The 13,871-nt window shown below is 41.6% G+C and overlaps 1 protein-coding gene across 1 annotated transcript; it reads left to right on the forward strand.

Moving 5' to 3' along the window:
• Window positions 1-3,771: 3,771 nt before the first annotated feature.
• LOC118677234 (elongation factor 1-alpha 1-like) lies at window positions 3,772-5,245 on the forward strand. The gene is given in 2 exon segments (XM_036352186.1): window positions 3,772-4,062; window positions 4,065-5,245. Coding segments are annotated over 2 exon segments (1,419 nt in total). The 5' UTR covers window positions 3,772-3,809; the 3' UTR covers window positions 5,231-5,245.
• Window positions 5,246-13,871: the final 8,626 nt, after the last annotated feature.

Consider the following 13,871-nt stretch of genomic DNA (forward strand, 5'->3'; position numbering starts at 1 on the left):
CGCACGATTTTGAGGCCCTGTGGGTGGGTGGAGACTTGACTCTGGGTCCCACGGCGTGCCCCAGACTCTGACTGGAGGAAGATTTTCATATATGTTTTACTAATTTTTTTTCATCTCTGACACTTCTGTTACAGAGAAAGGGCAAAGAGTAATATTAAAATATTTCCTCTAGCCGAAACCGGTTTGGCTCAGTGGATAGAGCGTCGGCCTGCGGACTGAGAGGTCCCAGGTTCGATTCCGGTCAAGGGCATGTACCTGGGTTGCGGGCACATCCCCAGTAGGAGATGTGCAGGAGGCAGCTGATCGATGTTTCTCTCTCATCGATGTTTCTAACTCTCTATCTCTCTCCCTTTCTCTCTGTAAAAAATCAATAAAATATATTTTAAAAAAAAAATATTTCCTCTAATTAATCCCTTTTTAATGTGCATGAATTTCATGCACCAGGCCACTAGTTATATTATAAACCTAAACTGCTCTAAAAATAGTCATGTATATGACTAGTACTATTAGATGATGAAAAAGTTCCTACTCTTGGCATTTTTTCTGACAAGAATCTTTACTGAAATAGTGGCAGTCAAGGGTAGAAGGAAGAGTTTCTCAGAATATTGAAGTCATATTAAGTCATCCTACTTTTAATCACCAAAAGTGTCCCCTGAGTAATATGAAAAAGTAAAAGAAAATCCACTTTTAAAGGAAGTGTTTTTCTTTATATTCTTGCATGTCAAGGTTGATGTGCTAGGGAGCCGCCAATACCAATACACTTGTCATTATTACCAGTAGGGGACTTTTCATCCCCACCCCAAAACCAATCCTGTAAACAAGGATAATGAAGACATTTTGTGACTCCGTCACTCCTCTTTTGTACATTGCAATGCTGATAACCTCCAACACTCTACTCTGAAATAACAAAAGTAAATGTTGGCTGAGTTCTCTGATCTTCTTTAAAAAGTCCATGTATCACCATTTGGCATCTTCAGTTTTGACTCATTCAGGATATTGTGCTCTTTTCATGAGTACACAATGAGCTAAGTTTTCTCAAGGGTGGAGCTATGTACTTAGGGAGAAAAGTTTATAAGATTTTCTTCTCAACTCTAATAAATTAAAATTATCTTTCTTAAAAAAAACAATACAATTTCCCTATTTCCTAGGAGGGTAGTACAACTGGTATATCAGAGAACATCAAGAACATAATATCAAATTGAATGTAAACACATAGTAGTGATTTGCAAGTTTGAGCAGCAGGAAGGTACCTCTGGTAGCTGTGCTATTATTAAGATTGGAGTTTGGGGTGATTGTCTTATATCTCAGTTCAAAAAAGGTTAATGGGATTTCAAATCATGCATCAGGGAGGGCAGGCAGGACCAGCATTCTTTATGTAATGAGTATGAGTTCCTTGGCTTGTTTTGCAATTCCTTTACTAAGTATATGACTTTTTACATAAGTCAATACTTCTTCTTTTTTTATTTCTTCCATTTAGTTGATGTTTTCCATTGCTCCCTTTCACAAGAGTTAAGAAAGTATCAAATAGCCTGGCCAGTGTGACTCAGTACTAGAGCGTTAACCTATGAACCAAGAGGTCACAGTTCGATTCCCGGTCAGGGCACATGCCCAGATTGCAGGCTTGATCCCCAGTAGGGGACATGGAGGAGGTAATCAATCAATGACTCTCTCTCATCATTGATGTTTCTATCTCTCTCTCCTTCTCTCTTCCTCCCTGAAGTAAATAAAAATATTTTTTTTAAAAAAAGAAAGCATCAAGTAAAACAGGATCTTTACCTATTTTTTACTATTTCTTCAGGAAAAAATTTATATAGGTATTTCCTGCTTTTAAATACAAGTTATCCCTGGAGACTAAGTGTCTCATTATGGGACAAAACACTAACTTCACATATTCCTGTACCTTTGTTCCCAACACACAGTAGGTACCATATAAATATTAACTGGCTGAATATGTTTATATGAATATTAACTGCATGAATATGTTTAAATGTACATATTGAGCATCATAAGTAAAAAAGCATCAAATGAGTAAGTCATAAAGCAAAGAATAAGTCTTTAAATTAGGCAGCATGAAAATTTAATCAAAAAGTGATCAATATTTAACCAGAACCTACTACATGCCAGACACTTTTTGGGCACTGGGAATGCAGCAAACAAGACAAAATGCCTTCCCTCATGAGACTGTCATTTAAGCTAGAGGAACAGATAAATAAATAAACAAGTATAAGGCAAAATTATGAGCTCTACTTGAGATGCATGTAGATATTCACCCAAAATCAAACATGAGAGTTGGTTGACTTCCAGGTCAACTAACTCTGATCCTTTCAACTCCTTATTTTAAAACCCCCAAATTTAAGCTTTCACAGTGCAGCATTTTTAATGGAATAGACCCATGCCTTCAAATCTATATTGAAAGCTGCATTTTATTAAGGCCTTTTCCAAGTGTAGACCATAGCCCCGAAGCAAGCATCAAAAGCTTAAACCAGTTTCCCAAGGCGTGCTCTGCAGATCTAAAACTGGAAGTCATTCATTTATTCAACAAAATATTTATTGCATTCCATATATTCATGGGAAAACTAACAGTGGGGATACAGCAGTGAATAAGTCAAATTCTCTCTCTTCTCATGGAGCTTATATCCTGGTGGGGGGCAGGGGTAGATAGTAAAGAAAAATTTACACACAAACACACACACAAACACACACACACACACACACACACACGTATACACACACATTGTCATATTGATAAGTGCTATGAAAAAACACAAGGCAACTGTAATTTTTCAATTATTCTTTTTTAAAAATTCTTTATTGTTTAAAGTATTACATAAGTCTCCTTTTTCCCCTATTGACCTCTCTCCGCCTCCCCCACCCCCCAGCACATGCTCTCACCCCCCACCCCTGTGAAGGCAACTACATTTTAAATAAGATGGTCAGGAAATGCCTCTCTAATAAGTGGTTAATTGAGCAGAGAGACCTGAAAGAAGTGAGGGAATGAGTCATGGTGGTGTCTGGGGAAGAGCATTTCAGGAAGATTACAGCAAGTAAATGGCCTTGAGGCAGGAGGTCAGTGTGATGGGAACACAGTGACTGAAATTGTAACTGGTGGGAGATAAGATCATAGAGGCAATGAAGGTCCAGATCAAATAGGGTCTGATATACTACTGTAAGGATTTTGGCTTTTACTGTGACTGGGTTGGGGAGCCATTGGAAGATTTTGAGCAGAGGGATGACATGACTTGGGTATTTAAAAACTGTGGTATGGAAAGTAGACAATGGGAGCAAGGTGGGAACAGGGAGGTGAGTTAAGTGGTGATATCAACAACCCAGGAGGAAGATGGTGGCAGTTTGGACTACAATGGTTGAAGTGGAACTGGTGAGAAGTGGTCAGATTTGGGCCAATAGGACTTGCTTATTTTTGTATGTGATGTGTTAGAAAAAGAGAAACTTCCAAGATTTGGGGACCGGGAAACTAGAAAATGAGGTTACCATTTATGAAGATGGAGAAGATGAGAAGTAGCCTTGGAGAGGCAGATGTCAAGGGTCTGTTTCTCAACATGTCAAGTTTAAGATGTCTGTTATACAGCCAAGAGGAGTTATTCATTAGACAGAACATGCCAGGCCAGAAATGAGAGCTGGTATATAGGGGGGAGAGTTCTATGGACAAAGGATTTTGAAATGCTGGGTAAAGCAGAGCAGGCTCTTTTACTCTAGGACTCCTTAAAGTTTTAACCAAAATGTACTTTGTGGGGCCCAGACCTGCGACAGGACAAAGGTGTCATGAAAACCACCGCTAACTCAAACCCAAGATGGGAAAGGAAAAGACTCACATCAACATCGTCGTCATTGGACACGTAGATTCCGGCAAGTCCACCACTACTGGCCATCTGATCTACAAATGTGGGGGCATCGACAAGAGAACCAGCGAGAAATTTGAGAAGGAGGCTGCTGAGATGGGGAAGGGCTCCTTCAAGTGTGCCTGGGTCTTGGATAAACTGAAAGCTGAACGGGAGCAAGGTATTACCATTGATATCTCCCTGTGGAAATTCAAAACCAGCAAGTATTTGTGACCATCATTGATGCCCCAGGGCACAGAGACTTCATCAAAAACATGATTACAGGCATATCTCAGGCTGACAGTGCTGTCCTGATTGTTGCTGCTGGTGTTGGTGAATTTGAAGCAGGTATCTCCAAGAATGGACAGACCCGTGAGCACGCCCTTCTGGCCTACACACTGGGTGTGAAACAGCTGATTGTTGGTGTTAACAAAATGGATTCCACTGAGCCACCCTACAGCCAGAAAAGATACGAGGAAATTGTTAAAGAAGTCAGCACCTACATTAAGAAAATAGGCTACAACCCTGACCCAGTAGCATTTGTGCCAATTTCTGGTTGGAATGGTGAGAACATGCTGGAGCCGAGTGCTAACATGCTTTGGTTCAAGGGATGGAAGGTCACCCGTAAAGATGGCAATGCCAGTGGAACCACGCTGCTTGAAGCCCTGGATTGCATCCTGCCACCAACTCGTCCAACTGACAAGTCCCTGCATCTGCCCCTCCAGGATGTCTACAAAATTGGTGGTATTGGTACTGTCCCTGTGGGCTGAGTGGAGACTGGTGTTCTCAAGCCTGACATGGTGGTCACCTTTGCTCCAGTCAATGTTGCAACTGAAGTAAAGACTGTTGAAATGCACCATGAAGCTTTGAGTGAAGCTCTTCCTGGGGACAATGTGGGCTTCAACGTCAAGAACGTGTCTGTCAAAGATGTTCGCCGTGGCAATGTGGCTGGTGACAGCAAAAATGATCCACCAATGGAAGCAGCTGGCTTCACAGCTCAGGTGATTATCCTGAACGACCCAGGCCTGATCAGTGCTGGATATGCACCTGTGCTGGATTGTCACACAGCTCACATTGCTTGCAAATTTGCTGAGCTGAAGGAGAAGATGGATCGTCTTTCTGGGAAAAAGCTGGAAGATGGCCCCAAATTTTTGAAATCTGGTGATGCTGCCATCGTTGATATGATTCCTGGCAAGCCAATGTGTGTTGAGAGCTTCTCTGACTACCCTCTTCTGGGCCATTTCACTGCTGGTGACATGAGACAGATAGTTGCTGTGGGTGTCATCAAAGCAGTGGACAAGAAGGCAGCTGGAGCTAGCAAAGTCACCAGTCTGACCAGAAAGCTCAGAAGGCTAAATGAATATTATTTCCAACACCCGCCACCCCAGTCTTAATCAATGGTGGAAGAACGGTCTCAGAACTGTTTGTCTCAATTGGCTATTTAAGTTTAATAGTGAAAGACTGGTTAATGATTACAATGCATCGTAAAACCTTCAGAAGGAAAGGAGAATGTTTTGTGGACCATTTGGTTCTTTTGTGTGTGTGGCAGTTTTTAAGTTATTAGTTTTTAAAATCAGTACTTTTTAATGGAAACAACATGACCAAAAATCTGTCACAGAATTTTGAGACCCATTAAAATAACAAATTTTAATGAGAAAAAAAATGTACTTTGTGAACATCCAAGAGAAGAATTTAAGTTTTATAAAACTTATTTAGCTTATTTATTAAGTTTCATCATACGTATTTTAGGGAGCTTTAAGTCACATTACTATTCCATAGAATATCCTTTGGAGAATACTGTTGAAGACAGTGAATGCTAATATTTTAATATCTCTACCTTGAAGCAAGATATTACACAAAGCAATATAATTTTAGAATTATACCTTTTAATTAGTACCTGATTACTTCTGTGCTTCTTTGCATTTAGTCTTGTAAATTAATAGAACCCCTTTCTAGCTTGGAAAAAGAAAGATTATTTTGAGTTTAATTGTATAAATTAAACTCTAAGATCTTGAGCAGTTCACTCCTTGTGTGCAATAATAAAGTCAAGTTTCTAAACCTACAGGACAAAGGGCTCAACCTTACAAAGTGCAGGCTGAAAGAGTTCAATTTGCCTTTATCCATTATTTTTTCTTCAAAACAATGTGTCTTGTAGATTCAGACCACCACCTCGCATACCCATCGTGATCAGTTTTAGCCTCTTGTCCTATCACCGTCACAGTACTCTTCCCTGACGATCTCATGTTTTCCCATGACTTAAACCACATACATACCAATTACCTCCAAATTCACGTCTCCTGCTCCCAGCTCTCCCTGATTTCTAGAATAGTATTTCCAACTGCTGTCAGCATCTCTGCTGTGATATCCTAAAAGCATCTCCAACTCAGTGTTTCCCAAACTGAGTGAGAGCAACCACTCCCTCAGAACCTGTTCCTCCTCCTGAAATGCTTACTTTGATTTGAAACCACTGAGTTCCTGCTGCCTTACTGAGAAGCCTAAAGTCATCTTCACTTAGTTGACTCCATCTGCCTCCTGCTGCCCCTCTCCATGCCCCCACATGAAGCCATTCACTGCCTTGTCATCACTACTTTCTAAATACCTCCCAGTCTTCATCCTCTTCATCCTCCAGAGACACTTCCTCAGTTCAGGTTCTAATCCTGTTCTACCTAAATTGTTTCATTAGCTTCAAAGTGGAATTTCTACCTTCTGTAGGGGCCACCAACAATACCCAGTCCTCCTTGTTACTGCCAGTGTTACCTTGTCAAATGGAAAACTAGTCACATAACTCCTCTGACGAAAAGCCACCCCTAGTGTCTCATTATCTCCAGAATAAAGCAGGTGTGTTCAGGGTCTTTCATAGTCTGGCCCAACTCACCTTCCCTGCCTTCCCTCCCACCACCCACACCCCAAGACACACAGAACAGCTTTCTTCCCATACATGACCTTTCATACTTCCATGCCTTTGTACATGCTGGAGTCTTGCCCTGCTAGGACATGTCCCATCTCTCTTCATGCCTATCCAAACTACCATCTTTTATCAGGCTTATCAAAAATTGAAGCTCATTTAAGAGCCTTTCTTCTGGACCCCTCAAGCAGTCAGATCTCTCTGGTACCCAGACCTTCATAGGTAACACAGGTTTCTCTGTACCTTGGCAGCCTGAGGATAAAATGGGAAAATATGGATCATCTGAGTGAGAGCCTCCTGCTCTCAGCTCCTAACAACAAAAGTTGGGCATTTGAGTTTAGGACAACACTATATAGATGGTTGTTTTTAAGGCTAATGGAATGGATTACATTGATCCTTAACAACATACCAGGCCAAAGAACCAAACCCATGGAGCCTGCAGAGTGGCACAGCAAAGTCTTATGGAGACTGAAGCTGAGATTTCTTCAGGAACCAAATGGAGCTCTAGGAGCCAAGTTGTTTTATTGTCCCACCAGAAGCTAGACTTCATGAAGCTTGGTCTTTTGCTTCCACTTTTTGTAGCATCTACTCTCTTTGTTACCCAAAAGCTGGTTCTGTGGCTCCTTGGTGATGGTATTCCGGTAGCCTCTGCTTTCACCATCCTGAGGGCAGCTCAAAACCTCTCTCGTTAGCTTGGTCTGTAATCATGGGTCAGAGGGCAACTGTCCTCATCCAACTCATCCTAAACCCTGTTAGAACCCAAAAGGGAGTTTCCAGTAGCATCTCTTGTGATCCAAGTCTTTTCTTTTAATTTGTTTGTTTGCTTCCTTAAAGCTCATTCTTCTGAAGGACGCTGACAAACTCAGGAGGTGAGACCAAAGACAGTTTGACCATCACCCTCAAAAGCATTTTTCTTTGCCCAGCCCCAGCCAAGTTGTGACTTTCTACTCATTCTTCAAGGAGTGAGTTTATTCTCTTTCAAGGATACCACCTACCAAGTGAATTGCTTATAAATCTTAGCATGAAACCAAAACATCAGCCAATTTCTCCATGGAGCCATTGTCTGCCCTGGAAGCTCATTCAACTCCCATAACCCATGCCATTAGTGCCCTATGGCCTGCCTACCCCACTGTCACCCCCACTGTGCCCCTGAATAGATAAAGGCTCAGAGCTTAAGTCCTCTCTATTGCTCCAGGGCTACACAACTCTGATTATCCTAACACTTGCCATGTTATACTGTAATTATCTGAGAGGAAAGAAAACGAATATTTACTGACAACTAGTATGATCCAGGTTTTGTATTAGATGCTTTACATATATAATGTCCTTTAATGCCCACCCTTTGAGAGGGATATAATTATCTCTATTTTACATGTAAGGAAATAACTTGAAGAACTGGCATGCCCTGTCACAAGATTACATGACTGATGAGGGCCAGAGCAGGGTTTCACCCCCAGCCAGTCTGACTGACATCAGGTGCCCCTCCACCATGCTGTCTCATGTTTATTTATATGTCTACCCTCCTCTCGCCCCCACCTGCTGTGAGATCCTCCTTGACATTGACTGTCTGTAATTTGTCACTGTATCTCCCCTGCGTCTGTCACACTGTAAGTAGGGTCTCAAACGATATTTTTTTCAAAAAAGGAAGAAAGAGAGGAGGGAAGGAGGAAAGAGAGGGAGGGAGGAAAACTAAAGGTCCTTGATTTTGCCTTGCACTTAGTAAGCACTTAATAAATGTTTATGAATGAATACCGAGGTTTGACAGAAGCCCTTGAAGCTATCCCCTGAGGCAATCGAGTGATCTGATTGGCAGAACTCACTTTATCAGCCTCCTCCAGGCAAGCTTGTGAAACAGAGCAAGAATGATGGGGCTGGAGCTAATGTAATTTCAGATGAATCCATTAGAGTCCCTGTACCGCTGGAAACGGGGACGCAGAATTAAAGTGCCTTTCATAATTTATAGTCAAGCACAAATGGAATGTGAAAAGTGGAGCCCTTGCTTTATATTCTGATGCCTTTTCCCCTGGCCCTGGAATTGGTTATCACATGACGAGAGCTTCAACAAGGGAAGAAAGCTGGGGTGATTTAGGGGCAATTCTTTCTGCAGTCTGAGAACTAGATGAGCTGACTTACCCAGCTCTCCTTGGGTCTTTCAATTTTATGATTATATTATTTGGGTAACAGGAGGCAGGAGAGAGGAGGCAGCCAGACTGGGGAGCGCCTGTCTGATGAGAAGCAGTCAGGACCAAGGGAGCGTAGAGAAAGGCTGGGAGTCTATTCCATGTGGCCCTGCACCCTGTCACTGAGACACATCAATATATCACGGCAGATGAAGGTGTCAGTGTTTCCACAGCCTCTGTGCAAAAGAGAGGTCAGCTGTCAAAACAGGAAGTCTATGTCTATGCAGCTCTGCTGATGAGGGTAGTCCAGGAATTTCTGCTTGGAGCAGAAATGGAGAGGGGGAGGGGGAAGAAGAGAGGGAGAGATTGAGATTTAATTTATCTTGTCTGGAAAGAAATCAGGGGGGTCAAAAGTTAAAAACTGTCAAGGCAATTCTCCAGCTCTCACGAACTCCCAGGTTTTAGGATCATAGGATTTTGGAAGCAGAAAGTACCTTTCATGCATCCCCCTTATTTTGTAGTTGAGGAGTCCTGGGCCAACTGGGCAGAAGCTAGCAGAAAAGAGGCAGCCTGCTTCTGCCAAGTCACTAATGAAGGGGAGCCGGTAAGTCCTGGGTACTCAGTTCCATCCTATAGTCTTAGTTCTACGAACATTCCTGGATCTACGTCCTCCTTAAAATAAGTATAACAATACCTAATGTTTACAGACTATTTTAACTTACCAAATAAGATAATAAATGTCCGACGAAAGTGTTTTGCTTATTGCAAGCCCTGTAAGGTGCTATAAACCTCTATGAAAATATACTCATTATTAAAATTGCTGTCATTAAAAACTATTCACCCCTATTGTATCATCAGTGTAAATAATAACAGATTTCCATTCTTTGTGTATGACTTTTCAGTTGACATTTCCTTTTTAACCTTCTAATAATTTCTCTAAGTCTTCTTTATAAGCTCCTTTTTCTCATTTTACAAAGTAATCTATGCTCATTAAAGGCAATTTTAAAATACTGAAAGACATAAAGAAAAATGTCACCTATAGTCCCAAAACCCAAAGATAATAACCATTAATCTTTTGATATATTTCCATCCAGTTTTCCCCATGCATATTTTAGAATTATGATCATATTGAATCGAATATTCTATTTCCTAATTTTTTCATTTAAGATTATAACATACATTTTCCCATTTTACTGAAAACTGTTTTTTAAATGTCTTAATGGTTATATAACATTTTATCCTATGGGTATACCATAAGCTACTTAATCATTCCTTCTCATTAGCTATTAAGCTGTTTCCTTTTTAAAAAATATTACATATAATGCAACAATTAATTGTGAATAGGTTTCCTATATCTCAATCTATAAACAACATTCTAGAATAGTTTATTAAGAATAGGAATCCTGCCCTAACTGGTTTGCCTCAGTGGATAGAGCGTTGGCCTGCGGACTGAAGGGTCCCAGGTTCAATTCCAGTCAAGGGCATGTACCTTGGTTGCAGGCACTTCCCCAGTAGGGGGTGTGCAGGAGGCAGCTGATCGATGTTTCTCTCTCATCGATGTTTCTAACTCTCTATCCCTCTCCCTTCCTCTCTGTAAAAAAAAATCAATAATAATAATAATATATATATATATATATATATATATATATATATATATATTTTAAAAAGAATAGGAATCCTAAGAATATAAATTTTTAAGGTTTTGATACATCTATTGAGTTGTTTTCATGAAGATTTTATCAATTCACCTCTGCTCATCGAGGCTGCAGTTACAAATTACCACAAACTGGGTGACTTCAAACAACAGAAATTTATTCTCTTACAGTCTGGAAGCCAGCATTCTAAATCAAGACTTCAGCAGCACCGTGTTCCCTCAAAAGGCCGCAGGAGAAGAATACCTCCTTGCTTCTTCCAGCTTCTGGAGGTTGCCAGCAATCCTTGGCATTCCTTGGTATACAGCAGTGTAACTCCCCTCTCAGCCTCATCTTCACATGGCTTCTTCCCTAGGTATCTGTGTCTCCTGATCTCTCTTTCCTTCTGAGGACACCAGTCTTTGCATTTAGGGCCCACCCCCATTCAATATAATCTCATCTTTACTTGATTCCATTTGCAAAGACCCTATTTCTAAATAAGATCACTTTCATAGGTTACTAGGGCTTAGGCGTTCAACATATCTTTTGAGAGGACACAGTTCAACCCACAAATGGTGTATGAGACAACAACAAATGGTGTATGAGAGTTCCCTTCCCATCGTGTAGTCCCTAGCAATATCACTTCATATTTTAATTGCTTTATATGTATCCTCAGAACCGAAATAGACTTCGTAAAGATCCTCACCAATGTTGAGCATGATGGGCGATTACTATTCAGGGTGTTTTTAGGTTAGTCATTTTTATGTAATCATGTTAATTTTGGGAGCAGTGCTGATTTGCTTTTGATGGCTACCCATATTCCATCTCTGCTGTGGGCTCAGGTCTCCCCAGAACCTTGGGGAGGGAGAATCTGTCAGCAGTCATCCCAAAGCTCATGAACTTGGGGATGAGACAAATCTGAGTTCAAATCCCAGCTCTGCCACTTAGCATTGTGTCACCTTGAGCATATACCTCATCTCCATAGGCCTCCACTTTCTCCTCTGTTAAAAAAGAATTGAAGAATCAAGCACTTAGCCAAGTACATGGTGATTACTCTGTACGTGTTAGCTTAGTTATTCATGTGTATTAAAGTTGTTGTAATTAGTACTATTATCACTTGATTTTTCTCATTTTTTGTGCAATAAGGTTCTGTCCCCCAGCCTGGGCATGCCATGTCAGGCACTATTCCTGGAACTCAAGCTTTTTTATCTGATTCAGACTCTCTGCTATTTATTGTCTGGGTTCCTAACATGCACCTTGCATGCCTGGATTCTTCCTCAGATGTCTTCAGGTTCTTTGCAGGCTTGATTTCCACCACTGGATCTTCCCCTCATGTCAACAGGTGTCCTCTGCTACAGAACCAAACCCCTTGTGCCCAATCACATTGCACATCCAGACCTGCACATCCAGAATTGGCTTTACATATGAGCCCTCTTGCCCAGTCTGACATCAGATATTGGATGGCATATCCCTTTAACCAGCCCTTCTCTTCCAATCAGTGCAGTGCATTGTGATCTTCCAATATTTGATGACATTTTTGGGGCAACACTAGGCCCAGGTCCTTTCTCTTAGTCTGTGCAATTTGTTCTCAGTTCACATCTGGTTTCAAGAATTAACTTCACTGGAATCATCTGCATTCCAAGCTTTAAAAGGATGCTTCAGTACCATATACAATAATTGCTAGAATAAAAACCAAATGATGTTCCCCCAAAATTCAGCAGTTTTCTGTTCAAGTATTTTACACTCAACAGAATCCATTATGGGGAACGGAATAGGGAGAAAGGGAACAGTCATCACTGAAGTGGTCTGGGCCATACAGTAATGCACACATTTTCTCTCACTTCTAATTGGGTGGAAATTTACTTAATGCACTAAATGAGGTAAGGATATTATAAAACTCATTTATACATCTTTTATCTTGTGTATATCACTTTGAGGTGCTTGCTTATAGTAACTATGGTCAAATCCATTAAAGATGATTTTTGTCTCTTTTTAATGTCAGAGCCATCTGCCTGACCTCCCTTCATACATATTCATGGTGTCATTTACAGCTAGGCCATGCCCCTCAGGATAGCAGACATAAAACAATGGGCCTTCCCTGACCGGGAATTGTGTGGTGAAATATCGCTCTTTAGATGATGTTCCACACAAGCAAGACTTAGTTCTATGAATCAGAAATAACCTTTCTGCCCTGCAACACTATACGTTAGTTCTAAATGTTGCCAAGCATTTCGAGCTGGCAGACACCAGTGCTTTCCTAGTCCTCTCCAGGGTCTCCTAAGGACCAAATCTCTCCATTAAAGAAAACATCCAGGCCCAGCATGCTGAGGGGAAATGGTTGTTGATCTGTGTTGGGTTCAACTCCCCAGCTCTTTGGGGCTCCTTTTCTTCTTCTCCCCACTGAGCTGCTGCCTGATGAAGCCATGGCACTGGGGGTCACCGGGAGCATGAGAATTAATGCTGCAAATAACGCAAAGATCAGCATTGCCGTTGCAAAACACATGCCTGTGGCCACTGCCGCAGCCTCCAAGGCCAAGACTGAGACCAAAGTCAGCTCTTGGAGACATGGGTCACAATGTCAGTGAAGAGCCAAAGGAGGCAAAACCGTGAGCTGCTGGAGAAGCTATTGCCTACCAAAACTCTGGAAAAGGCACTGGAACCTGTGCCAGTGCCGGAGCCAGAACTTGAGCCTCCTAAAAAAGATCATTTATGCATAGCCCATGGACACAGACAACAAAGTGATGAAGGCCAGGGGTGGGGAGAGCTGGGTGGAGAGAGGCTAACAGGGGACAATGGGGGACATCTATAAGACTGTCAGTTTTTAAAAATGCCCAGACTTCAGTTCTGATCTCTAGCAGCAAGAGAAGAGATGACTTATTGGATCTGATCCAGCTTCTCCAGTTGTGTAGTTTATTTCCATAATTTGTAACTCAGAGTTATCAACAATGTATTATACTAGAGGCCAAGTGCATGAAATTCATGCATGGGTAGGGTCCCTAGACCGGGCTGGAATCAGGGATGATCAGGTTCCCCGCCCCCCTCCCTGCCACCGCACCTCCTCCTTCCCTCACTCCCTCAGCACCCCGCAGCCACCACTGGTCTCCCGCCATGTTCCACGCCACCCCCTGGTGGTCAGCGCACATCATAGTGAGCAATTGAACTCCCAGTCTCCTCCTCCAACTCCCAAGGGGACAATTTGCATATTAGCCTTTTATTATATGGGTTGCGAACATACAGGCTTACGTATACATATGCCTATTTAAAACCCTAGGATGACATTCTTATACTCATATTTACAAACTGGCAATGGTGCTGAGCTGAAGCTCAGGTTAAGAAAATAACTCCAGGGTGGGATTCTAGAAAACTGTTGTTATTGTTG

Source organism: Myotis myotis, unplaced genomic scaffold, assembly GCF_014108235.1.
Source record: "Myotis myotis isolate mMyoMyo1 unplaced genomic scaffold, mMyoMyo1.p scaffold_m19_p_2, whole genome shotgun sequence".
NCBI classification, from domain to species: Eukaryota; Metazoa; Chordata; class Mammalia; order Chiroptera; family Vespertilionidae; genus Myotis; species Myotis myotis.